We start from the raw sequence: 27,279 nt of genomic DNA on the forward strand, positions 1-27,279 counted from the left end.
CATCGTGTTTCAAGTATTGATCGCATCAATTTGTTTGATGATTGTCTACGACGCGTTTGTTTTGATTTGATGGCGACCGCATTTTCCATTTCGCTAAGGCCCATCGACTCGCGCCGAGTGGGGGGTATAAGCCGGATCCGTTTCGATTGAAGCGAATTGTGCACTTCCTTTCTCGAAGATACTCAACGATGCCGTCTCCTGACGTATCTCCTAAGATTGAAGAGCGCTCGACTCCTTCTCGAGCCTCGACCGTAAATCCAGGAGACTCGGCTTCTCGTTCGTGCGATTCGAGTCGATTCGGTTCCTTTGCGTAAACTGATCCAATTCCGCTTTGTGTATAGAAGTCAACCAAGTCTTTTCCGGAGGAATTTTTGATTTCGAAGAACTCCGCAATATGGACGACACGGACGAGGTCGACCAGAACCTGGCCTCGAATATAAGGGGGCTGTCGGTGACCCGATCGGGGTTGGACGGTAAGCAGATTCGGTTCCGAAAGGCGGTTTCGTTTCGCTGAACTTGTTGGGTTCTTTGCAGGTGGTGAACCGGCTCGACGGGAAGGGCTCTACGGGGAAGCTCGTAGGCCGACTGGACGCCCGATATCGGGCGAGGACGTTGCCATGACCGGGCAACCTTTAGACTCGGTCGACGAGGAACCGGTTGCGGGGCCGAGTGCGGGTGAGTAAAGCGAATCTGCTTGGATTCTGAATCGATGATTCGTAACCTGATACTATGTCTATTCTTGCTCGATTGTAGCTGTCGTGTCGCCGCCCAGGACTCCTCGAGGGAGGTCGATTCAGCGGAGTCGACAAGGACGACACAGCGCGAGGTCGAGTCGAGGGAGAGGAGCCGCATCGGCGGGTGCGAGGGTCGATGTCGAGAACATCGATTTGGGGGGTGCTCTTGTGCGCCAACGGTCGGTGAGCCCGGAACCCGGTAAGCGTTTTTGTTTGGTTTCTACCGGATCCGGTTCGACGAAGCTAATTTGGATAATCGCGTTCCAGCTCGGCCCATCGACTTCGAGGGCGTACAGCCGACTCGGCGAACGGGTGCAGCGCCCGCCAACTTCTTTGACGACCTGTCGGAGAAGAAGAAGAAGAAGAAGAAGGTGGTGACGTCCGAGGATGAGGATTCGGACTACCGCGACAGCGATGTACCGGGTGAGTCGCCCGACGCGTCTCCAGGGTCAGCGTACGAACGGCAGATCGAGAGTCGCTATCAAAGAGCGTTCGGGACTCCTGAAGTTGCTGGTTCGTACTCGGTACCCGTCGATCGAACTCGCTTCGCTGAACCAGATTTGCTTGATTTTAGCCGAAAGCGAGGGGGCCGATTCGATCATCGACATTGGGGACGAGAGCGTGATCAACATCGGCACGGTCGGCACTGAGGGAGACGAGTTGGCGTCGACCCCTGAGCCCGAGTGGTGGGATAGTGAGTAATATTCGTATTGTTTAAGCGAAATCGTTTGCTTCGAGCTAATCCGCTTTGTAGCCCACGCTGGTATCGTCAACGCTACCGACCAAGAGATCATCGATCACGAGGCGAGGCCCGGCGAGCCTCCTTTCTCGACTCGAGTTGGGACGGCCAGCGAGGTGAAGACCAGGAGGACGGTGGTAAGCTCGTTGCGCTTGCGTTTAAGCGGATTCGGCTAAATCTTGTTCGTTTCGGTAGTTGCAATCACGTCGCCTAGCTCGCGCCCAAGCCAAAGAGGGTATCGTGAACGACCCTAAGTGCGAGGACTGCGAGGGCCTCGGGGACGAGGGGTTGAGTTGGGGATGTATCTCCAAAAGGTCTGGGACCTTGAAGGGTTGTGCGGAGTGCACTGGTCGGCGAAACAAGTGTTCGCTTGCCGGACAGCCGATTCCGGAACCTCCCGGCCGAGTCCCCAGCCCCGACACCGCGGCTGCTGCGAATGCCGCACAACCGACTACTCCTCCGGCGACGAGTAGTCTGCTTCCTCGAGCTCGATGGGAAGCGCAGATGGTGAGTCGAATTTGTTTCAACGAACCGAATCTGTTTTAACGCAACCGAATTTGGCAGCAATCGGCCAGAGACCGTATTCAGGTCTACGCCGACATGCTCGAAGATGCGGGCATCAAAAAGGGTCTCTCGAAGGCCTTGGAGGACCTCGACAAGGTCCGGGAGGCGATCGCGGCGGAAGGTGACGCGGCCTTCAAGAGGGTTATCAACCCGTTGCCGGCGCCCACGCCCAAGAAGAGGAAGACCGGAGTCGTGTCGACTCCGAAGGATTCGAAGAAGTCGGGGGGTAAGTCGACTCCGAAGGGTAAGGGGAAGCAGAAGGAAGCGGATCCGAACGAGGACGAGGAAGAGGAAGAGAATGATGGTCGCCCGCCGAAGCGAGCCAAGAAGGATTGAAGCGGTTCCGCTTCGTCTATAATTTGTTTTTGGGTTTTGTATTTTCTTTCAATCCGAGTCGTTTGATACGATGAATCCTATGCGAGCGAGAAGTCCGAGACGAGATCCAGAAAAGTTCAGAACATATGTTTATCCGTATCTCGGTCCAGCCGGGATCGGTTCAATGAAGCGGATTCGGGAAAGCTACGCTTCCCAACCCGGAGGCTTTGGCTTAGTCGGGAACCGAACATGGAACTCCTCTTGTGCCTCTGCTGTATTGTTGAGGTCTTCGAGGGGTACCCAATCTTGTCCTTCAGGTCCCGAATATCCTTTCCATTTGATTAGGTACGCGAATTGTCGTCTCCTGATCCTGCTGTCGATAATCTCTTCGACCTCATACTCGTCATCGTGCGGAGATTCGACAATTGGTCCAGGAGTCTGTACTCGTCCATCAAATGGATTCTCGTAATGTGGTTCCAACATGTCGATGTGGAAGACGTTGTGAACCTTGAGTGTGGCCGGCAAGCGGATCCGGTACGCATGAGACGAAATCGCTTCAATGATTTCGTAGGGACCGTATCGCTTGTGATCCAGCTTCTTGGTAGGTCTTTTGGTTGCGATGTATTTCGATGAAACATAGACTTTCGCTCCTACTGTGAATTCGGGAGGGTTTTGGTGTTTCTGGTCGAAATACTTGGCAGCTCTTTCGTTAGCTGCAGTCATCTGTACTCGCATCTGTTCCCAAACTTCTTTCATATCCCTGGCTTCGATTCTTGCGACGAGAGATTCAGCCCTGTGTTTGTCGAGACTGACGTCGAAGCGTGGTTCATAGCCGAAGGTTGCCATGAAAGGAGAGATACCTGTAGCGCTATGCTTCGCGTTGTTGCAAACGAATTCGGCTAAGGGAAGCAGATTCGCCCAGTTGTCTTGGTGATAACTGCTATAGTGCCGAAGGAATCCCTCGAGGGACTGGTTGACCCGTTCAGTGGCTCCATCACTCTGAGGGTGGTAGGCTGTAGTCAGGTCGCTCGAGATATCGAGAAGCGCGGTAAATTCTTTCCAGAATTTCGAAGTGAATTTGCTTCCCCGATCCGAAACGATCCTGTCGGGTAACCCATACTGCGTAAAGACTTCTTTGAGGAAGATTTTGGCTAAGTCCTTAGCTGTAGAAGTTGTCGTAGTAGGGACGAACTTGACTCGCTTGGTGAATCGGTCGGTGATTACCAGTATCGAGTTGAATCCTTCCGAATTTGGTAATTCTTCCACGTGATCCATGGAAAGATCCGAATTCGGTTTAAACGGAACCGAAAGTGACTTCAATAAGCCATAAGGCTTGTGTCGATTGGTACGATCTCGCTGGCACACTTCGCAGGACGCGACATAGACCTTTACGAAGTTGCTCAGGTCGTTCCAATAGTAATCCCTCGAGATGAGCTCGATAGTTCTTTCTCTCCCGGGATGTCCAGCCAGTGAGGCGTCGTGTCGTGCTTTCAGCACGCAGAGCTTGATCTTCTCGCAGTCGGGAACGTAGATAGCGTCCTTGTACTTGAGAATCCCGTTTTGGGTCCAGGACCAGACTTGTTCGTCCGAAGCGGGTTCGCTTCCGGTAACCAGATCCGTTTCGTCCTGTTTCCAGGTTGCTCTGAATGCCGTGGAAGCGAATTCATCAGTCAGCGCGATTGTCTTTACCTTGCTGATGATGCGGTCGATGATATCTCCATCTCCCCCTTTTTCTGGATTCGCTTCCATCCAGCGGATATACTCGTTCATCCCAGCCAAATCCTGCTCTTCAGCTCTTCGGTAAAGTTCAGAATCCCTGATATTGTCGAGCCACAAGGTTTTAGGCAAGAGCGTGGTGAAGTTGGGCTGATTGTGTTCGAACGAGTTAATACCTCCCCTACCTGGGTGGTAATCCGGTCGTCGTGTAAGCGAATCCGGTTTACCTCCTTTGGTTCCGGGTCGGTACCGAATCGAGAAGTTGAAATCCGCCAATGTTTCAGCCCATCGAATCTGTCGGCGATTAAGCTGCTTGTTGGTGGCGAAATACTCGAGGTTCTTGTGGTCGGTGAGGATTTCGATCGGTTTCGCCATCCCAAGCAGAATCGGCTTCCAGTGATTGAATCCTTCAACGATCGCAAGTAACTCTTTGTCGTGGACGGTATAATTGATTTCTGCCGGGTTCAACTTCCTTGAAAAGAATCCCACCGGGTGCAACTGTTCGTCCTTGTAGCGCTGGCTAAGGACGGCAGCGATGGCGTAGTCCGATGCATCCGTTTCAAGATAGCAGGTTTCGTCCGAATCTGCTTGAATTAAAACGGGTTCGCTTGCGAAGGACGAAAGTAGTGTAGCAAACGCGCCATCCTGCTTCTCGTCCCAGATCCATGGCTCGGACTTCTTGGTCAATTTCACAAGCGGAAGTGTTAACCCAGCGTATCCTTTGATAAATCGTCGGTAATAGTTGGTAAATCCAAGAAATCGTTGAATTTCCTTGATACACGTCGGTTTGGGCCAAGTTCGGATGCATTCCAATTTGTCTTGAGCCATAGCGATTTGCCCATCCTTGATGATGTAGCCGAGGAACTCGATAGAAGACTTGAAGAACTCGCATTTCTTCGGCTTCAAATAAAGCGAAAAGGAGCTATTAGGCTTGCCTGCAAGCCTGAGATAGTATCACACGGGACTAGAAGGTAAGGGTAAGGTAATGAATGTAATAACGGATGTAGTACAACTAGTACTACATTACAGTAAACACATAGGGGGTGTTCTAGATATACTCCGTACGGGAACTCCCCTCGGAGGTCCCTGTAAAACTACCCGACGCGGGTGTGCGATACGCGTACCGCGGATGCTATAACAGGATCCCCCCCCTAGGCCGAGATTCCAGATCGGCCAGCGCCGGTCGTGTTTCATGTAGGCGCCTTTGTTCTCTCCTTTTGCCCTTCCCACCGGTAAGCGTTCGTCGCTTACACACGTCTACCTGTTTCACAGGGTACCCGAATTTCGGGCCCGATGGGGCGCGTCTCGTTTGTTGTTCTTTTCTTTGTCCTGGCGCGGACATCCGTATGGGCGCATGTCCGACTCATTGTTCGGGAGGTGTAAACAAAGGAGACCGTCGTTGATGTTGACGTCTATACCGCTGTTGTTGTACGATACCCTCTCTCCATATGCCCATATCCATAGCAATAGTATTGTTCTAGTTGCTCTCTTTGCTAGTATCGCAACTCTTCTTTTGTTTGGGCCGCCGTAGCAGCAGGGATGTAGGGTATAAAGGGGTTCGCGTTCGCGTTTGCGAGGTGGGGAGTAAGTCGTAGGTGTCCTTTCGCTATTACTCACTTTCCCCTCCTACGCTATCTATCCCCCCTCTACCTTTCTATTCCATTCGACATGCCTCCCACTCCCAAGACTTCCAAGAACCACGGCGATAAGCCGTACTCTCCGTCGACTCCGAAAGGGACGTCGAAGCTCGAGCAAGATCGGGGCAGGGGTTTCGTATACCCCAAGACCAAGTCCGCCGACGACAGTGAGTAGTATCCGTCTGGGTGGGGTCCGCTGTGGCTAATATGTCGGTCGCTCCTTCAGAGGGGCAAGTTCGGTCCGAAGAACTTGCTCGCACGGCCTTCTTGGCCGATAGTCCTTCCATCCCTTCCCTCAAGAAGTTGTGGAAGGAGGGAAACGTCGCGGGGTTCGACGGTTTGATGGTATGTATTGTTCTTTTCTTTTATTCTCTCCGGTGGGGTTGTCGTATGCTGATTCCAATCGTGCGTACGTAGGCTCAGTACCGTGGTGGCTGGAAGTGGTGCTGCCTCAACTGTTTCGGTCACGAGGACCGCTTCCACCTCTCCGCCGAAAACTCGGTTCCCGGTTACGTCGAGGATGGGGTCAAAGGGTGGTACAACGTGATGGAGTTCGAAGGCATCTTCTTTTGCCGCCACCCTCTACCGGACGCGGGGAAATCCTCTGGACAGGGGAGTTCCTGCTTCCCTTGCCGGGGAACGAACATCAAGTGCGCCCCTTTGCCGTCCACCTTCATGACGGTTTTCGATCCGGCCTACGGTATCCGCACCCGGTACCAGGCGGCGTGTGAGGTCCTTACGATCCCCAACGTCCCCAATCCGGTTGCCATCGCCGTCGCGGACGAATTTCAGAGGATCATGAAGCTCATGGTAAGCAGTCGCTCCGATTTGAACCCCCGGCGGGAATCTGCTTCGGAGTTAACGTTCGCCTTTCGCGTAGGTTCTTCCCCTTCTCTCGAACAAGACCGATTGTCTTGTAGAGACCCGATGCTATCCCGCCTGGGTCGCTGTCAAGGACAAGTACCGCAAGAGGTACTTCCTGTCGTGGTGCCGAAAGCACCCGTACGTCGCCAACGAGAACGGGACCGTCACCATCCCCGATCGTGACGCGTGGGACGAGGACAAGTCCTATCGGGACTTCCTCTTCGAAGGTCATGGTGAGGATGTTGGAGAACCCCCCGTCGCTGCTGACGGACCGGTCGGCGAGGAGTACGACGCCGACGTCCTCCGCACCCCTACGCCTTCCCCTCCTCCGTCCCCGACGCCGAATCCCGCCGCCGGCAAGAAGAAGAAGAAGAAGGTCGTCCCCGCTTCGGAAGGCGACGAGTGAGGGGTTCCCGGGTCTTTTGGAGTTTCGTCGTGTTTGTACTCTCCGGATTGTTTTTACGTCGGGGTCTCTTTTTTTCTCTTGTATTTTGATATACCATAATAGAGTCCCGACTTCGTCTTCTTCTCTCTATGTGCGTTTACTCCTCGCGAGGGACTTGTGCGTTTTACTCCTCGCCAGGGACTTGTGCGTTTACTCCTCGCGAGGGACTCGTTTCAGGTTGTGTTCTTCAGTAGTATGCGTTTACTCCTCGCGAGGGACATGTTTCGTATTGTACTTCTTGTACAGTTACCTGTTGATGGCGTATACTTTGGTGAGTGTATCTCTCGTAGTCACTGTGAAGTCGGGTGCTTGAAAAAGTGAATGGTGATAAAAACATCCCCGCCGGGCCTGCCGTGGGGGTACAACAAATGATGAGCCAATAACAACACAACCGTACGTCTAATCAGTCGGGGTCCAGAGCAAAGGCTGCTCTCCGTTCTGCCTCGCGAGCTCGGCTTCCCAACCTCCCTCCGGGACGGTCTCGACGGGTTGCACCCGGGCACCAGAGACGTTCATCCGCCCGTTGTTCCTACCCTTGAACCAAGCAGGGGCAGGGACCCTCTGATTGGGACAGTTGACGGCTACATGGCCGTGTTGGAAACACCGGTAGCAGGGGTCGTTCCGCCTCATCCTGCCCGCGTCGAGTTCCATGGGGGCAGCGGTGGAAGCGTTGGCGGCGGGGGTAGGAGTCGCAACGGTAGTATTGACCACAACGGGGTTGCGGGGAGCGGAGTGGTTGCTCGCTTGTCGGTTACCGCCCGAGTGGTAGCGGTTTCCCGAGGACGCATGCCTTCTGGCATCCGCCTGATCTTCGTACCGGCGGCATTCCATTTGGAATTCCGCCAAGGTCATTGTTTCTTGGCCCGGCATAGGGACGATGGCGTCTTTGAACGCTTGGTTCAGGTTGGCCCTGAACAGCATCCGGCGAGAGTATTCGCAGACGTTGGGGAGGAGGGCCAAGAGGTCGTTGTACTCGGTGATGTACGTCGCGAGGCTCTTGGTGCCTTGCCTCAAGTGAACTAATTCGGCCTCAGTTGCCGCGATGTTTCGTCCTCCACCATAAGTGGAGATGAGCAGTTGCTCGAACTGCTCCCAGGTAGCCGGCACTCGACCCGTGGAGTACTCCCGGGCCCAATCGGCGGCTTGTCCTTCCATGTACGACTCCGCGTACATCATCTTCAGGCGGTCGGTAACGTAGACGCCCGGTTTGACCTCGAATTCCCGGTTGCATTGGTCCAGGAACCCTCGGACCTTCTCCTTCTTGCTGCCATCGAACTTGTCCGGCGTTCCGAACTTAAACAGTTTGGCCCGGGCCTCGTCCGACGACGACCGCGACTCCCTTGCCCTCGCCAACTCCAGCACCTGGACTTGCATGTTGGCCATCAATTGAAAAAGGGCATTCAAGTCCGGCGCGGCGGCAACGGGAGCTGGGGTGGCTGCGGGATTGCTCGCAGGAGAGGTTGGTACCACTTGTGGGGGGACCGTTCCCATGTTGTTGGCCGGCGTGGCCTGCGTTTGAGGTTGCTGGTTGGCAAACACCCGCAATTCGCTTGCGGTGGTCTCCGTTCCGGAGTCCGTCGTTCGCAACCACAAAAACCTTCCCTCCCCATCCACCTGCTGGCTTTGTCCATCCTCGGACAGCACAGGCGAGATCCCTGGCGGGATTCCTTGGGGGGTCCCATCGGGGCGAAAACACTGGGTGAAGGAAGTGTTCATCGCGTAGGGGTTTCTAGTCGGGGTGAAGTTTGTAGATCCGTTATTCTATTAGGCTTGCCTGCAAGCCTGAGATAGTATCACACGGGACTAGAAGGTAAGGGTAAGGTAATGAATGTAATAACGGATGTAGTACAACTAGTACTACATTACAGTAAACACATAGGGGGTGTTCTAGATATACTCCGTACGGGAACTCCCCTCGGAGGTCCCTGTAAAACTACCCGACGCGGGTGTGCGATACGCGTACCGCGGATGCTATAACAGGAGCGGATCCGGTTAAAAACCTCCTTGATGAGCCGAATATGTTCCTCCCTCGTTTCCGTGTACACCAGAATGTCGTCGATGTACACAGTAACACCTTGGTCCAGTAGGGGATTGAACACATCGTTCATGAAGAATTGGAAACTGGCTCCTGCGTTGGTCATGCCTTCTCGCATGACTCGAGACTTGAATGACCCATAGCGAGTTAGGATTGTGGTCCAATCCTCGTCTTCTTCCCGCATTCGAAGTAACTGATATGAAGTTGGCATATCGAATTTGGAGAAGAAGCGAGCTCTGCTAACTCGTTCTAAGGTGGTATTGATCTTCGGAAGCGGATACGCGTTCTTCTTTGTAGCATTATTCAATGCTCGGAAGTCGGTAACCATCCTGAATTCTCCAGGAGTCTTCTTTGGTACGAGGAAGACCGGGGAACCGAACCAATGCGAACTCGGTTCAATGTGCCCAATCCGCCTCGATTCGTCTATCCAATTCTTGAGCCACTTGTCCGCCGCAGCAGAAAGCGGGTAAGGCTTGAGTCGTTTCAACTCCACGTTTGGTAGCAGTTCCACAACGTGATCGTACGACCTGTGGGGAGGAAGGCTGGTGTAGTCGCTCTTCCTGAATACGTCTAAGTAGTCATGAAACTCAATTGGGATCATTTGACGCATCTCTTCCGATGCGATGTCGTAATCCTCTTCGTCGTCATGTTCCAGACCCAATTCCCGTAGCGCTCGAGAATCGACATCTGTGTCGACAACTTCCGGGTCTTGTCTTCGGAGGAACCGGTTTCGCTCCAAATATTCCAGATTCGTTCCCTTGAGAGGCGAATCCGGCTTGATCAAACTGATCTCGCAAGTGTCCCAATCCGTGATGGTACGAAGACCCTTAACGAATGGGACTCCTAGGATAATATCCGGGGCCGCAATTTCCGCAATGTCGAAGTCGAGGGAGTAAGGACCGATGTGTCCTCCGACATAGAAGATCAGATTCACGTAATGGGTGATCTCTCCTCGCTGATTCGGGTTAGGTTGGTTGTCAACCAACCGGAGTCGCTTCGGCTGATCATAAGGGATCGCCTCGACATGCTGGAGTACCTCCGCAGAGGGTCGAATGAAATTACAGCTGGCTCCACTGTCGATCAGGGCGTCTGTCGTGTAAGAAGATGCTCCTGCATGGAAGTCCACCGTAATAAGAGGATCTTGCCCCTGGAAGCGAAATTTGACCCATTCGGTTCGATTCGCTTTGTTCGCCCAGGTGGGAGCCGGAACTCCTTCGATTGTGGCATTTCTAGCTCGCTCGACATTAGGAGTACCCCCTCCATTTCTGCCAGCAAGAACAGGACAGGCTGAAGCGTAGTGTCCGGCCTTCCCGCAGTAAGTGCAAAGGTCGAGGTCGCGGCGCCTCTTCCTTTCTTCATCGGTAATAGGACCCTTTTGGTAAGGAGTCGCACCTCTGGGTTTGACGACCTCCTTTTCATAGGTTTTGGTCCGTTCGGTGACAACTCGCTCGGATCGAACCGGATTCGGTTCCTTCCTGCTATCCTTGCGAGCGTTCCGCTTCTCGTCTTCTCGGTTGAGAACTCCATCATCGTGAAGCCTATTGTCCGCGTCGACAGCCTCATTCCTGAACTCGTTGAAGTCTGCAAACTCCATCCTCTTGTTCAGGATACCGAGACGTTCCACCACCTTGGCCTTCAGTCCTTTCTTTGCTGCAGCGATAAGAGCTTCATCGTTAAAGCCACACAAGGGACTGTACTGGGTGAATTCGGAGAAGTAAGACGAAGCGGATCCGGTTTGAACCAGCTTGTCTAAAGCGGCTTGGGCTGCAGCTTTCTCGTTGGAGCCCCCGAAGTTATGCTTCAAGAACCTCTTGAAGGCATCGTAGTCGTGTAGGAAAAGGGGTTGGTCCGCTTCATCCAACTGGAGATAAGACGAAACCGTTTTAAAGGCTCGCCCTCCAAGAAATCCGATAGCGAAATCGATCTTGGATCCTCCAGTGGGGTAGCGTCCAGGTAATTGTCGGAAGACCATGTTGAGTTTAACGATGAATTCGTCTAACTCCTTGGCGTCTCCCTTGAACGTGGGTGGATCAGCCGGTTTCGGTTCCTTGGTCCGTTTGGCAAGCAAATCCGCTTCGTTCTCCCGAAGGGGAACGTCCCTCATAGGAGTATAGGGATCCCTGGACCGAGCTACCGAAGGTCGGTGAAGTTCTCTAGGGTCGATAGTAGTTCCCGCTAGAGATGGAGGGTTGGATGGGTAGATGTTGAACTGCCTTCGAGGAAGGGGAGCCGGAATTTCTTCTCGTGTAGCGAGTTCGTCTCTTTGTTTCCTGATCGTCTGCATGAGTTCCAGGATTTGTTCTTCGAGGCGACCAATACGTTCAGAGTCCGTTTCCCTAGGAGCCGGATTCGTTTCTATTGAGCCGGTCCTGGCTCGAGAGAACCGCTGTTCTTCCTCTGGGGGCAGGTCGTGGTTTTCGGAATAGACTGACATTGTCCTAACCAGGTGCGATAAAGAAGTTCCGATATGCTGTTACGGCGGAGGTCGCTAATCGAGCTAGGTCCTAAGTCGTAAGGCGTAGGGTGCTTATAGGTGAATCGCAGGTAGTTGGGAGAATGTCGCAAGTCCGCTTAGATGAAGCGGGTTCGGGTGCGGGATACGAATCCAGAGATGTATGGATAAGGAAGGTGATCACTCGGTGTGAGGTACCGGATTCGGTCTAAGGTAAAACGATGAAGCGTAGATACTTAGCGACGTCCTTGAGTTGTAACCTCTCCGCAACACGTCTTGAAGATGTTGTAACAAGTCAGGTAGGCGTGTATTGAATGTGATATCGGAACTTGACCTCTAACTATTACAGAGCGTCCTCTAACGAATTCGGTCAAGTTCCTCTAGCTATTCATACGGAGACGAGTACGGAGACGAGGCTGGCGAACACTGAAAAGACCCAAGAGAAAAGAATGGCGAGAGATGGCGAAAACTGGAAGAACGAGATGGCGAACAGACGAATCCTGTCGAGAGCAGCCGGATTCGGTAGAGGAGGCGAGTTTGAGTTCTCATTTGTCCCTAGGTACGTCGAGTAAGGTTGTCGAGGTCCTGAGTAGAGTGTCGTGTACCTCGAGGTCCCTGTACCTGTTTGTGATATGTGTCGGGAAGGTTTGTTGTTTCGGTGAATGGTGAAGGCGAATGGTAGGGGCGACCGAATCTGCTCCGAGGGAATCGGATTCGCCTCGTCGAGCCGGACTTAGGTGTATGCTGATGTCCGTAGATCGAGCCTGTGTGTCGGTAGTCGACTCACGTGATGATCCCGTAACAGCGTACATCACCCTTGGCTGGTGGCTCATGGCTCGAATGGAGGAGTGTTTGCAGCTCAAGGAGATGGACTTCATCGAGCACGGTCAGGACCCCAACTATCCCGGCCAGGACATGGCTATTATGGTCCTGACGTTCCGGAAGACGAACCAGATGGATCCGTTCGATAGTGAGTGAAGTTACGGCCATGTTCACTCAAGCCGAAAGATCACTTTACAGCTTTACTGATACCTAAACGGCTGCTTCGGGGCTCTATTTGACACTAGGTAATCGCTACCAGATGCACGAGCCGATGGACGAGAACGAGAAGCCAGTTTGGGCCCTCCCCCGACTACTCCGCTGGCGTCAGTTCGTCACCGAGAAGACCCACATCCCCCACGCAGGCTCGCACATGCTACTACCCGCCATCTCGTCGGGAGGGAAGATAGACCTCGAACAGGCTATGCCACAGAGGTCCTGGATGGCTATCTTCGATCGACTATGCCAGGATTCGGGCCTGAACGACAAACACCCGAACTCTACTGTTAGGCGTCGAGAAGGCTCCAGGGAAGACCGGCTCGATGTATACCTGCGAGGACATATCCGGGAGTAATGTAGAACGTAGGACTAGGGTATATAGATGTAATAACAGATGAAAGACTATATACTACAATGCTGATACAAAGTGGTACAATACGATATGCTCCTTGAACAACTCCGCCGGAGTTGGTACGACTCGAGTCCGGCGTACGCGCGCGTCGCTATAACAGGATCCCCCCGTTACGGGCGAGCTCCGAACGCCCTAGGCATCGCCGTACTCCTCGAAAGCAGGTTTCGGCTTGTTTGGGTATCGTCGATGATAATCCAGCACCGCTTGGTCGTCATGGTGGAAGTCTTCCGGATGTACCCACTCGTTATACTCATCCTCGTAACCTTCCCACCGCACCAGATATTGGGTACGCGTCTGACGTCCCCGCTTTCTGCTCCGCGAATCTACGATCTCAGATACTACCCACTGGGTGTCACCGTTATCCACCACCTCTGGGGGAGGAGGCGGGACCTGTTCCCGCGATGGCAGCTCGTTCCGCTTGTACGGAATCAGCATCGAGACATGGAACACGGGGTGTACCCGCCGCAGTTGCTCGGGAAGCTCCAACCTTCGCGCCATCTTCGCATCTCCCACGACCTCGGTGATCTTGAAAGGTCCGAGGGTCTTGTAGTCCAACTTCTTGTTTGGACGAACCGTCTTGATGTGGTCCGTAGACAACATCACTTGATCCCCGACCTCCATTCCTTCGTCGGGAACGGGTCGCCTCTTTCTGTTGGCGTATTTCGCCATATCTACCCTTGCTTGCTCCAACGCCCGGAGTACCGACTCGTGGATGTTCGAGAGTCGCTCCCTGAACTCATCCGCGCTTTCATTGGGCACTTCGGCCATCCGGATGGTGAACTTGTGGTCAGTCCCCTCGGAGGCCATGAAAGGCGACATCCCTATGGCGGAATGCTTGGAGTTGTTGTAGGCGAACTCCGCCAGAGGCAACAACTCCGCCCAATCATCCTGCTGGAAGTTCACGTAACTCCGCAGGTACTGTTCCAACGTCGAGTTGCTCCTCTCCGTTTGTCCGTCAGTCTCCGGGTGGTATGCCGTCGAGAACCTCCTCTCGACACCCGCAAAAGCACACACATCCCGCCAGAAGCTAGACATGAACAATGTTCCTCTGTCCGAGATGATCTGATCAGGGAACCCGTGCAACTTGACGTAGTGGGAGAAGAATAACTTCGCCAGGTACGAGGCGTTGTTATCCTTCCGACACGGGATGAAGTGTGCCCGCTTACTGAAGCGGTCGACGATTACCAGGATTGCATCCTGGCCCAATGACTCGGGGAGGTCCGTGATGTGGTCCCAAGTGATAGACGACCACGGCTTCCTCGCCGCAGGTAGAGGGGCCAATTCTCCGATCGGCTTTTGTCGGGGACGGCGGTTCTTCTGGCACGTCAAGCACGAGGCCACGTAGTTGCCTACCCAGTCTCTCATTCGGGGCCAATAAAAGTCTCTCGAGAGGAGGTCCTCCGTTTTGTCTCGCCCGTAGTGCCCCGCGAGCTTGCCGTCGTGAACGTACTTCATCAGTCGGACCCTTACCGACTCCACATCAGGGACGTACAGGAGTCCCTTATAGATTAGGAACCCCTCGCCATCCTTCTTGTAGGGACCCTGCTCGTTGGGCTCCCTCTCCATCTTCTCCAAGATGGCCTTGACTACTTCGTCCGCCTCGTAACCTTGCAACAGGTCTCTCCGGAGGTCCTCGCCGGGAATTGGCAGGGTACCGTTGATCTGTAAATGCGGAGGAATCTCCCGCGCTGTAGCCGAGAGATTCATGGGCCGTAGCATCGTCTCGGTCTGTCTTGGTTCGCTCTCTTCTAGGAGCTCCTCTTTCCGACTCAAGGCGTCGGCCTTACCGTTCATTACCCCCGGCTTGTACTCCAGGGTGTAGCTCAGACTGTTCAACAGCTGAGACCATCTTGCTTGTCGCCTTGACAGTAACTTCTCCGTTCGGAAGTACTCGAGGTTCTTGTGATCGGTAAAGATCCGAATAGGGTGAGGTCCCTCCAGGTAGTGTCGCCATATCTTGCAGGCGTAGACGATGGCCAGCATCTCTCTGTCGTGAACGTCGTAGTTCCGCTCTGCGGGAGTTAACGACTTTGACATGAACGCTACTGGTCGGAGTTTTCCGTCCGAACCTCTCTGCGACATCACTGCTCCAATCGCTCCGGCCGAGGCATCCGTTTCCAACGTTACCTCTGCATCTTCCTGGAAATGCGCCAGTATAGGCGCCTGCGTGAACGCCTTCTTCAGCGTTACGAACGCAGTCTCTGCGGATTCGTTCCATTGAAACCGCACTCCTTTCTTCAGGAGCTTTGTCATCCCCTGTATCTTCTGGGAGTAGTTCGTGATGAACCTCCGATAGTAGTTGGCGAAACCTAGGAACGACTGTAGTCCCTTCAGGTTTCGAGGCGCCGCCCATTGTTCTATGGACGACACCTTGGAGGGGTTCATCTTTACCCCTCCCGGAGACACGTCGTATCCAAGGAACTCCGTGTCTGTTGTGTGGAACTCACACTTCTCTGCTTTGGCGTACAGCCCATTTTCTTGTAGCCTTCGCAGCACCTCCTTCACGTGTCTCTCGTGCGTAGTCTCGTCGGGAGAGAACACAAGGATGTCGTCCAGGTACACTACGACGGACTCGTCCAGAAGGTCCCTGAACACATGGTTCATCCACCTTTGGAACGTCGCCGGAGCGTTCGTCAACCCGAACGGCATCACCAGACACTCAAACAGTCCGTATCTAGTACGGAAAGCTGTCTTCCATTCGTCCCCTTCCTTTACTCGTAACAAGTTGTACGCTCCTCGGAGGTCCAACTTGGTATAGACCTTCGCTGTCGTTAACTTATCGAGCGTCTCGGAAATCAGCGGTAACGGGGTCCGATCCTTTGTGGTAATGGCGTTCAAACGCCGGTAGTCAATACAGAGCCTGAGCTCTCCTCCCTTCTTCGGGACAAACAATACGGGACTTGCGGCGGGTGACGTCGAAGCCCTGATAAAACCTTTATCAAGGTTCTCCTTGATCCAGCGCTTCAATTCGGCGCTCTCCTTTTCGGAGTGGTTGTAGAGTTTTCCGAAGGGGGGTACTTTCCCTTCCTCTACGTCGATCGAGTGATCGAAGTCTCTATGCGCCGGCAACTCGTCGGCCTTGGTCTTGGAGAACGCTCCGAGGAAAGCGTGATACTTCTCCGGTACCACCTTCCGTAACGTCTCCATATATTCGGGAGGGTCCAGGTCTCCCGGGAAACTCTCCGCTGGCTTGTCGTCCCAATCCCATAAGTCGGGACGCCTCACCCTCTCTTCTTCTTCATCATTGGCCTTGAGGTAGGCCACTACTAGTTCTTCGGTGACCCCTCCTTTGATTCGGTCCGTCGAACGTAACTCCTTCTCCTCCGATTCGTAATCCACGGGGGAGTATACTATTTCTTTTGCTGGTGTACATCCGTTCTGGACGCACTTATCTTCGAACGCTACTGCGCTCATTTCCCAGTCAATTCGGGGGTTGTGCTCCTTCAACCATGGTAGGCCGAGCACCGTTGTGAAAGTTCCGAGGCTACATACGTAGAAGTACGCCGTTTCGGTATGTCTACCGATACGTAGTCTAGCTTGTACCCGGTGTGTAACTGCGCCGGAAGAGATCTCTCTCCCATCAATGACCAGGAGTGGTCGGGGTCGTTCTAAAGGAATGAGGTCGAATCCGTGTTGCTCGACGAATTCGGTGTCTATAAACAAACTGGTCGCTCCTGAGTCGATCATCAAGACCGTCTCCGTCGGAGTACCATTCGGGTAGAAGGTGCCGGCGACCGTAATATGAGCCTCCGGCCGAGAGGGAGAACCTATGCTGCTCAGCACCAACGGTTCTCCAGTTGCTACGTTCAAGTCATTACCCGGGGAACTCGGATGATCTGTTATTCTGTTAGGCGTCGAGAAGGCTCCAGGGAAGACCGGCTCGATGTATACCTGCGAGGACATATCCGGGAGTAATGTAGAACGTAGGACTAGGGTATATAGATGTAATAACAGATGAAAGACTATATACTACAATGCTGATACAAAGTGGTACAATACGATATGCTCCTTGAACAACTCCGCCGGAGTTGGTACGACTCGAGTCCGGCGTACGCGCGCGTCGCTATAACATCTACGTTCAGCAGCCATTCGCTACGACGTGGAGGGGCTCAGTGGCGTTTCAACTATGCTCCGGCTCGTTGGGGATTGCAGGTCATTCGGTGGTGGGGTGGATGGGCCCCTGGCGAAGCGGTAAGTCTAGCAACGGGTGTCTCGGTCGTTCGAAGTCTTGGGTGAAGGGGGGATATCTTGCACTCAGCTTCAGTGAACGGATCCTACCCTGCACTTTAACACCTCGACTGACATATCCTGCTTCGTGTTGATTCTAGACCGGTACTCTGATGCGGTACCTTCTTGAGGAGCGAGCCAAGATCGACACCTACCACGGGGACATCATGAATCCACTCCTCGACCCCGCCAGGCAGGTCGTTCAGAGTGACGGGCAGAACGGTCTCGTCTCGAAGGTCGGAGACATCACTCGTCTCGAAACACGCATGGCGAGGAAGCTGGAGGGTGTGGTGGCTCGTCTGATGGCAGACATGGGAGAGGAGATGGACAGGACAAGGGCAATGGTGCGAGAGTTTACGACGCGGATGTATGCCGACCCTGATGAGCAGTCGGATGTAGTGAGTCCCTCTTTGAGTGAAGGTTTGGTAATCCTCGCTGAAGAACTGTCGAGTTGCAGGAACGGGAACGCCACCAGCAGATCCTTCAGGCTATCGCCAACATGCAGATTCAGGTCGACAGCCAGCAGAGATCGCTCTGTGCTGCCACGTCTGCTGCAACAACCATCGTGGGCACGAACGGATGGACCCCTCCCGGCTTCAACGGCCTCATCTTACCTCCTTCGGCTTCGGTGCAAGTTCCGGATCATTCACCCGACATCAGAATCCCCGTGGTACCCTCGACCGCGCTATTCAGAGCTGCAATCAGGGAAGTAGAGGGTCCCAAGACCCTTAGACTTCGGTACAGCGGTGATATGATCACGGGAGAACGTCCACCCATCCCGAAGACGTGGACCGTTCGATCCTACGTCCTTCAGTGGTTCCAGGGCGGACAACATGTCCAGCACCCGTATCCTCTGCGAGAGTGGCCTCGAGACTGGCTCCACAACAAGACGAAGGAGGATCAGCAGGTCTGGGTGCTGTGGAGGAACAGGGAGGTCTTTGGAATGGGGTACGAGTACGCCAATGAAGGTTCGACAGTCTTCACCGAAGAAGGGTTCGCCCGATTTGAGGCCAGGTATCCTGCTACGACGGTCACTGGTGTCTTGAGCGCTATAAGGAAGGATCTCCAGACTGCAGGGAAGATCAAGAGCCGTCAGCGTAGCCCCAAAAGCCCAGAATAGGTCGTGAACGAGGTCGACCACAATTCCAGTTTGTTGTATTATATTTCACGCTTCACTGTAGCTTCATGTAACTTCACCGACCATATATACCCATAATCATGTTGTTGTACTACCTACAGAGCTCTGGAGACTGTTCTAATTGACTCTAGGACCTTATAGGTCGTCATATCTCTTATTTACTGAAATCGAGCTGAAATTGTCAAGAACGGTCAAGAACGTCGTTCGAGAACAAAAGAAAATGTAAGGATCGTCGCTCGCGTCGAGAAGCACCCTTACCTTCTTCACTGCGTTCGGATTGATATTCACTATACATCAACTATCAACTAAGTTCTTCTACTATACATTGAGACCTCTAGACACCTCTAAACATCGAAAACGAACCCTCTCGCGCTATAAACAACCTCACGTTTCATCAAAAAGTAAACATGTCGAACGCCGAAGCCGGAGTAAGCCTTTCTCGCTTTAGTGCGGTTCTCGGAACCTGCACTTTGAGTCCTGACTTATAAAATCACTTTACTCCTTTCGTATCCCCTCTATAGCCCTCTAACACCACTGCTCGAGTCCCCAAGAGCTCCCCGATTGCCAAGATGGCGCAGGCGAGGAGGGAGAAGGCGGCTGCGAGGGCGGTGAGGAAGGAAGCGCGAGCTCGTCGGCTCGCTCTGAACGTGGGTCGTATTCCGGCCGAGGATAAGGGGAAGGGGAAGGAGAAGGACATGGAGGTGGAGATGGAGGTGGTAGATGATGAGGACGACGACGAGGAGGAGGAGGAAGAGCTTCCCGCTCAGGGACCGTTGCCGCCGCATCTCGAGTAAGTCAGGGCTTAGTGCAGGTGCTCTATCTTTCACTGAAGCTTTGTGTAGATGGAGGTTGGGTTTCGAGAAGCCTCAACCGAAGCGGAACTGGCTGGGGGAGGTTGTGGTGCCTCAACCCAACAGCGATGACTCGGATGTCGATGTTGATGAGGCTTTCCGAGAACCGAAAAAGAGGAGTCTGTAAGTCGTAACAGTTTAGTGCAGACTTCCCAATCTTAGCTGAAGTTTGTCCACATTGTCGACATAGCAAAATCAAGCTGAACGTACCAGAAGGTCAGCCTCCCCCTCCCGCTGGAACTCCTCCCCCTTCTCCTCCCGCTTCTCCTCTCCGTGATGTCGTCAAGGATCCCCTCGGTGATGTCGAGCAAGGCGGACACGACATGGGGGACATGGGGGACATGGGGTAAGTCCAAGAACGTTCGGTGAAAACTCAAGTCTATTCACTAATATTCCCAAACATAGTGTTGACCGAGACAGCACTCTCTCTCCCGTTCCGGATCAAGGTGATGGGGATTTCGAGCCCGAAGATGACGAGGACGAGCTTGGAGACGTCGACGAGCTCGAAGAAGAGCCCGAACCCGTTCCCAACGACGCCAGTTGGGAGATCGACTGCGCTAGGCTCGACGCAGCGCTCGCGGCCACCCCCGACGCAGCCAAGAAGGCTGCTATGCTGCGGGCCTTCGAGAAGTACAAGGCTAGCAAGCTGTACTGGACCTTCCAGCGAATATACTCGTACTGGGAGGGTGTAAACAAGGAGTCGACACATCTGTCGGTAAGTTCGGGCTCGCCGAACATCGGGCTTCCTGCACTGAAGCTTTCTTCTTGTGATATAGGCTGCTATGAGGATGCAGTTTGCCAACTACGGCAAGGTGAACGTGGGAGATGAACGCTGCGACAGGTGTAAAGACCTGATGTTCAACCCCAAGCGCAACGGCCGTGACGGGAACCCCGGGATTATACTGCAGTGTCGTCAAGGTTCACCGTACGCCAAATGTTGTCACTGTACGATATCTGGCGACGACTGCTCGAACAAACTCGAGAGGAACGAGGTCGACACTGTCAGGGCAGGGGGTCCCGGTCGATGGCAGGAGGTATCGCAGGAACTCGCCTCGCTGTTCCTGGACTTCGAGGACGAGAAGGGTAGACTCGACCCCGAGGATCCTGAAGATGTTGCCGCCTTCACTAAGGCTCATCTCGACGGGATCACCAACAAGCTCAAGGCGATCCGCGAGCGAGCGATTGAGGGTGCGAAGCTGGCTGCTCCTCTGCGTATGGAGGAGTATACGGAGAAGCACGAGGATCACGGTGAGATCAGGCGTCTCGACGGTACGGTGGCTGAGTTGTATGTTTTCGAGTCGTAATACCTTCGGTGAAGTTTGAGGTTACTGCAGTCTTGTTTGTTGTATACGAGTAGTGTTCCTATGTTCATAATACCCTCTAGAATGATGAATACAAGGCCCACACCTAGCAATACTATGCAGTACGATTCGATTTGTGTGATAAAGGTCTTCAGTGAATAGAGGCGAACATGCACTCAGTAAACTCCTAACTTCTAACCTTGAAACACATCGCTGTGGCTTGAAACTGGCTCAGATTTACGGACATATAGCTATAAAAACCTCCGGAGCGGCGCCCTACGGGCGCAATTCAGTCGATTTAAGACGTTAAATCGTATTAAATCGAGTGCGTGTTATGTTCGTGCTATGCGCGTCTTTCAGTGATGTTATGTGATCCTTCACCATAACAAATTCGCTAAATCACGCGCTAGTCGACCCCCCCCCCTCGTGTTCCCGCCGTTCGACTTTATTCGTTAAATCCCTGCTGCTATGCGAGCAAGGACGACATCCCCAACGAGGCGACGAGCGGGGGAGGTAAGAGCGAGAGGCATAGGGAGACGGAGCGTGATGGGATGACGGAGTGGGCGTTTGCGCCTCTGATCGAATCGGGGGCAAGCGGTGGGGCAAGGCGGGCAGGATCAAATCCAGCGGAAGCAATCAGCAACACTTTCCATCAAGCCATGATCTCTATCCCGGCACAATCTGACCGCTCGCTCGGACCTCGTCGTCGTCACGGGCGGGTGGATGCAGACGACGAACGGCGAACGACGACGACGACACGTTCCCAATCCACCGACTGGCAGCTGGCAGGCTGGTCAAAAAAAGGGAGGGAGAGGGCCTTTGAGATCGACGCACGCGCGGTCTCTCGGGTCAGATAAAGGGAAAACACACGCTCTCAGTTCCAGTTCGGTTCACCCTTTCACTCCGATCGCTCGTTCAACTCCCCTTCATTCGATAGACCCCTATATAGTCGAACCCTTGGTAAGTTGACATACACTTCTTCCGCTCCTTATTCCTAGTCGTTCTGCTTCACACACCCAGGCCTACAAGCTCATCCATCCTCGTTTACGAGCAGACCCTCAGCGAGAAAAGATAGCTGCAAGCAAGATGTCTGAAGTCAAAGCTACCAACCCCGCCGACGGCAAGGTCGCCAACCCCAAGGTCATGCTCAACTTGGGATCGCTTCCTCCTCGTCAAAAGCCCAGCGCCATGATGCGAGAACAGGTGAGTCTGGCTTCTCTTGCTGGACAGTTGGTCAGCCCGTCCATCCCGATCCTGAGCGATTCGGCCTGGTCTGGGTCGCCTGCGGTCGAACAGCCCGGTCCGGATTGCTACCCGTGGTGAACAGCTCGTCCTGTTCTTGTCGTTGTCTTTACAGTCCGATCTCATCTGACCACTTCATACCAATCTCGTAGTACCCTCGAACTCCCTCCCGAGTCAACCCCGATCAACCTCAATGGCCCGGTAAGCTCACCCTCCTTTCCTCCTCGTCGTGGTCATCATCTCGATCTGGATGACGTCCCCTACGCACAAAAATGCTTACGCTCGTGTATCCACCTGATTTTCGCTTTGCGATTCCCGCTCGTTTCCTCTCGACATACCGACCGGAATTCCCCTTCCTCATGACGCGTGATCGTCGATCGCCGATCCACCTGTTTCGAACGGTCATCCCCCAAAGCTTACCGAGGATATCACGTAAGTTTCTTGCCTCAGAGCTTCCGAGCTGGCTGTTGACCAGGCATTGACCCCAATCTCGTTCGACATGTAGGAATACTCGTTCGCGCACGCTACCATGTCGGTTCGATTGCCTACCATCCTGGAGAAGGGTATCGCCGATGTCCACCTTACTGTTAACCAAGAGGTTAGTCGTGAACCCATCGTCTGATCTGGTCCGGTCCGAAACTCTCGAAAGCTGATTCAACGTCATGGCGTGTTATCTGGCAAACAGTACGACGAGGACCGTGTCAAGGACCTCGTCGAGTGTATCCACAGGATGGAGGATCTCCTCGACTCGTTGAAGGCCAACGACAAGCTCAGGTACATTACCGATGACGGTGCCGGTGATGTCGCCCTCTGGAACAAGGAGATCGCCCGATACTTCCGAGGAAAGGATTTGTGAGTGGAGACCGGGTTTCTATTCTTGAAGGACTCGATGGCTGAACTGGACGATGCCTTGCGTTTCGCTAGCATGAACTCTCCTTGGGTGTTCGCCGAGGCTTACAAGTACCGACGACTCCGCGAGTGTTTCTCTCTTTCCAAGTACTGGGTCGAATACGGTTCGTTCACGCCTGCATCTTGCTTGACTACTTAGTCTTCAGAACTGACTCGTCCCTTCCTTGCAATTAGACGTCTTCTTCAGGCAGAAGTGTGACACCTTTGCTCGATCGGCCGAGGCCGTCTTCGAGCTCGCTTCTCGATTCGCTGCGCCCTTCTCTTTCGCCGAGGGTATCTCGGACGAGGACAAGTTGAAGACCTCCAAGTTGATGTTCAGGGAGTTGACTCAGAGTGAGTGCCGAGCCTAGACCGACCTAGGCAATACGTCCGTTGGCTGACCATGCGTGGCCTTGACAGTCTGCTTGTGGGGAAACTCCACCGACTTGTCCCTCTTGATCGACATGACCGAGGAGGACATCAAGAAGTTGCAATCCACCGGAGGAGAGCACCTCTCGGCCACGGAGAAGAACATCTTGGGTAACGACCTCGATAAGATCACCGACAAGGTCGCTTCCATGAAGGGAGGCAGGATCGACTTTGTCCTCGACAATGCCGGGTTCGAGCTCTACTGTGATGTGAGTCGATGCAAGCGGGTGATTGTTGCTGTTAGGCATCTCGTGCTGACGTGAAGGGGTTACTCCGTCTATAGCTCGTTTACGCCGATTGGTTGATTCAGAGCGGAATCTGCAAGGAGATTGTCTTCCACGGAAAGAAGGTGAGCGCTCACGGTTTCTCTTGCCGCACGACTCGAGATCCACGTTCGCTGAGATCAATGCCCATTCCCTCAACATAGATCCCCTGGTTCGTCTCGGACGTCACCAAGAAGGACTGGGACTGGATCTTGAACTCTTGTGTCTACGGGTACTTGTTCCCCGAGGCCACCGAGGAGGAGATGGACTGGTTGAGGGTTATGGGTCGACGATGGAAGTCGTACGAGAAGGAGGGCAAGTTCAAGTACCAGAGCCACCCCTTCTGGTGTTCCGGATTCACCTTCTGGAGCTTGACCGCCGAGGCTCCCGATCTCTTCATCGAGTTGGCCACCAGTGATTTGGTCATCTTCAAGGGAGACTTGAACCACCGAAAAGTCAGTCCAGTCGAACGTTGCGTATCATGCGAGGAGCAACATTGGAGATGCTGATCGCCCCATGCGCATTGGTCTTATATAGCTCGGATACGACTGCCACTACCCTTACAACACCCCCTTCTCGCAAGCCATCGGACCTCTTGCCAGCACCCCTGGCGCCCCTCCCATCGTCTCCCTCCGTACCGTCAAGAGTGACATCGTCGTCGGTATCCCCGATGGCGTCGGTGAAAAGTTGGACGAGGAAGAGAAGGGCTGGAAGATCTCCGGAAAGGTGAGTCTAGCGGATTCGGAACTTGACCGGGTAGATGTAGGAAAGAAAGCTTACGTCCGCTGATACGTCACTCTCTCCGAACTACAGTACGCCGTCGTGCTCCTTTCCGAAGGTCGACCTGGCGAAAAGATCACCTTTGCCGACACCAACAACGAGTAGTCGCCGCCTCGCTCCGTCGCGGTTGTCTCTCGCCAATCGACATTTGAACCTTTGTTTGACGTTACGACTGTTTTGTATCCGGTTTCAGTTCTCCCATTAGACGTCTCTACGAAGACTCATTGTTACGGGCCCGGTTGGGGGATGGATAGGCAAGGGTATAGTCCTCTCGGGCTTGCCTGGTTCCTATTCCGTCATCCTCCTGCTCGTAATCGACCGTGTTGTGATTAATACGTGGCTAGCACGATGTTTGCGGCCCTCATCGATCAATACCATGTCTTACGAAGTTCTGCTTTCCGCCAATGGGCAACTTCAAACTCTTGAGTCTGACACTGGCACGCATCCCTCGTGATCGTAGTCTATGAACTGGGTGACGGATGGCCCAGGTTGTTACATCGCGTCGCGTTCTCGGGCTCTGGGCCGGGGGGGCTTACGGGAACAAAAAGAGGCAATCGGGTGTGAGCGGTGAAACGGATTGATCGCATCAAGGGGTAACGGATTCTTTGTGTAGCGACGAGAGGGCAGCAGCCCGGAGCGATCGATCAGGCGATCAGGCGAGATTGATGGGAAGATTTGATGACTTTGGGTTTGTTGTTGTAGCAAGAGGACCGGTGCGAAGGGCCGGGGATTCGCACGCTACTGACACCCTCGCAATCTATATTCTACTTAGTCGGCGGAGCTTTGGCCACTTTCGATCGTCAGACAGTCACGAACATCAGCGACTCCACTCCTATCGCCATCACCTACGGCTATCGATCGAAGCTACAGACAACACTCATGTACACTCGGAGATAGATTCAGCCCAATCAATCGACACTGCACGAACAGATTCTTATTGGACCGCGGATCACATCGTCTGGTCGTTTCCAGTGACGATCTGTTCCGTGTCAGCGGAGGCTAGGCGACCGTTCTTTCTCCCCCTTCATTCTGCCAACACTCAGCACACTGAACAGCTTAATCACATCAAAAATTCCAACACAATCAGCATGAGTTCCTCACCCACTACCATCACCAACCCTCCTGTCCGAGTGCAGCCAAAACGCACGACCAGCAACCTCGGTACACGTCGAGACAAGTTTCTCAGATCCCTCGGCATACCTTCCTTTCAACACGCTATCAGCCACAAACCCACTCCCTACAACTCGACTGGAGTCACCCTCGAACGTCCACCCTCGGAAGGCCTGAAGAGTTCAGTTTCAACTCCGCTGGTCTCGAATTTAGGCAAAGATAAGACGAGGGCGGTGACGACCATGTTGGACAAGACGAAAGGCGACGAGGACAAGGGCGTTGAAGACCTCCTCGCCTCTTCGCACACCGACAAGAGGATGTCGTCGATCAGGTTGAGAAACTACAAATCTATCGGGAACCTCGATCAACAGGCGAGAGAAGACGGTCTTACCGGGTCTATTCGTGGTCCGGGAAGCAAGCAGTTCGAGATGGCTGGAGGTATGACCGTATCCAAGTCGATGCCTTTGAACGTACATAACCAGATTCAGAACGAGGAGATGGAAGGTGGGTCCTCACGCTTTTGAGTCGGTCTGACTGCACCCCACCACTGCTGATACGCTGGCTGTCCGCACAGCTTTTGCTGGTAATCTCGCCACTATCCACGTCAGTCCGGTCACTCCAGCCGTGTCAAGCGTTCCACCCGGTATAGACAAGCACGAGATGATGGTGATGCTCGAAGGTTAGTTCCGTATTCTCAATACGCTCTCACATACGAGAGAGTAGGCTCATCGGTCGTGTCGAATGCAGCCCCTGGAAGTCAGCAAACTCTGGTGAAAACTCAACAAGAGTTAGCCAACTTGCATGAAGGACTGGTCGATTGGCAAAGAACGGTACGTGGTTGTCTTCCCCGGTGTCTACGGGGGTTGTCGCGTCTGACGGCTCCGCCCCCCATAGAACGGCCACCTACGAGATCTGTACATCCCGGAACTGCCTCGATCAGTTCAGGGGGCTTTACTGGTCCCCATTGCAAGGACGGGAAGTTCCCTCAGCCAGATTTCCAATGCTTCTCCCGAATCTACAACCTCCCGCACAACCTCCAACGGAACCAAGAAACGGCAAGGCTCTTTTTTGTCAAACCTTCAGAACAAGATGAAATCTACCATCCGTGCGGTGTCTGAAGGCAGCCGGAGCGGGGCGACTTCCCCGGTCAGCCAGTTAGGATCTCCTCACTTACTTACGCCCGGTCCGATGTCGCCGGCATTGACTCCAAGCAACAGCCTGGATCAAGTGACTTCCCTGAATCTCGGGCTCGGCAAATTCGACTTCGAGGACAAGTTATCCCCCATCACGGACCGCTTCTCGACTCTTGAGAATCGCCCTTCCATGGATCCAGGAGGCAGTCCCGAGCCTAAAGGTCTCACGTTAGATAGTGCGGCCGCCTTAGTCACCGCTATGACAGCAGACGAGAGGTTTGCTAAGTTGGCCTCGAGGCCTTCAAGTATCGTGGTCAAGTCGGGAGGCCTATATGGGAAGGATGCGCCGACGGGAGGTCTGCTTCCGAGCCCTCTTCTCTCACCTCAGGAAGCCATCAAGCGCTCGCACGAAAGCTCTCGAGATATGGACCCGGGCGTACCTCCTCCTAACGGGATAGACTCGCAATCAGGACTGGATACGAAAGAGATTTCTACCTATCTCAATCTGCTTGCCCAACAGACTTCGGTCCGCGCGTCATTGCCCTGGATCGAATTTTTCGGCGCACCAGGACTAAGCGCAAAGCCATCGGGAAAGAAAATCGGTTGGAATGACGAAGCGGACGAAAAGCTGGAGAGGGAGAGACAACGGCTCGACTTGGACAGACTGAACTCGACCCAGAGGAGGTCGATGCTCAGAAAGAGCAGGAGTTTGGGTGAAGGACTGTTGAGCTTGTTTGCGGCAGGTGATCGACAGGAGCTGGCGCCCGCTGTGCCGACCACTTCGCCTAGCCCAGATTCACCGGCAGCTCCGGTACTACCTCCTATCTCTCCTATGTACGGATCAAGAGACAGCACAGACTTGACTCGCAAGATCGACCGTGAAGTGATCGCGGTTGGAACAGAGGACACTGAAACCCGATCACCTCAGCTGGAAGCTGAAACACCGGCACCTACCGAAGCAAGCGG

General features: G+C 53.8%; 4 protein-coding genes across 4 annotated transcripts; all 4 read left to right on the forward strand.

Annotated features, from left to right (window-relative positions):
* Nucleotides 1-12,332: 12,332 nt before the first annotated feature.
* On the forward strand, nt 12,333-12,894 carry HD553DRAFT_339827 (uncharacterized protein; the record flags this gene model as incomplete). The annotated part of the gene is made up of 2 exons (XM_046182476.1): nt 12,333-12,471; nt 12,569-12,894. The coding sequence occupies 2 exons, from the start codon at nt 12,333-12,335 to the stop codon at nt 12,892-12,894; spliced, it is 465 nt and encodes a 154-aa protein (XP_046038877.1).
* A 4,059-nt stretch (nt 12,895-16,953) lies between these two features.
* On the forward strand, nt 16,954-18,298 carry HD553DRAFT_339829 (uncharacterized protein; the record flags this gene model as incomplete). Its single annotated transcript, XM_046182477.1, has 3 exons — nt 16,954-17,142; nt 17,280-17,576; nt 17,636-18,298. The coding sequence occupies 3 exons, from the start codon at nt 16,954-16,956 to the stop codon at nt 18,296-18,298; spliced, it is 1,149 nt and encodes a 382-aa protein (XP_046038878.1).
* A 425-nt stretch (nt 18,299-18,723) lies between these two features.
* Nucleotides 18,724-20,471, forward strand: HD553DRAFT_339830 (uncharacterized protein; the record flags this gene model as incomplete). Its single annotated transcript, XM_046182478.1, has 6 exons — nt 18,724-18,744; nt 18,838-19,106; nt 19,159-19,290; nt 19,358-19,513; nt 19,573-19,882; nt 19,944-20,471. The coding sequence occupies 6 exons, from the start codon at nt 18,724-18,726 to the stop codon at nt 20,469-20,471; spliced, it is 1,416 nt and encodes a 471-aa protein (XP_046038879.1).
* Nucleotides 20,472-21,159: 688 nt separating this feature from the next.
* Nucleotides 21,160-24,458, forward strand: HD553DRAFT_306517 (uncharacterized protein). Its single transcript, XM_046179287.1, has 13 exons — nt 21,160-21,428; nt 21,523-21,671; nt 21,863-21,911; nt 22,126-22,142; nt 22,216-22,308; nt 22,396-22,562; nt 22,635-22,723; nt 22,794-22,952; nt 23,019-23,236; nt 23,311-23,376; nt 23,455-23,745; nt 23,828-24,016; nt 24,104-24,458. The coding sequence occupies exons 2-13, from the start codon at nt 21,555-21,557 to the stop codon at nt 24,173-24,175; spliced, it is 1,527 nt and encodes a 508-aa protein (XP_046038880.1). The 5' UTR covers nt 21,160-21,428; nt 21,523-21,554; the 3' UTR covers nt 24,176-24,458.
* Nucleotides 24,459-27,279: the final 2,821 nt, after the last annotated feature.

This window comes from Filobasidium floriforme, assembly GCF_021052385.1.
Source record: "Filobasidium floriforme strain CBS 6241 chromosome Unknown HD553scaffold_4, whole genome shotgun sequence".
In the NCBI taxonomy this organism is placed as follows: Eukaryota; Fungi; Basidiomycota; class Tremellomycetes; order Filobasidiales; family Filobasidiaceae; genus Filobasidium; species Filobasidium floriforme.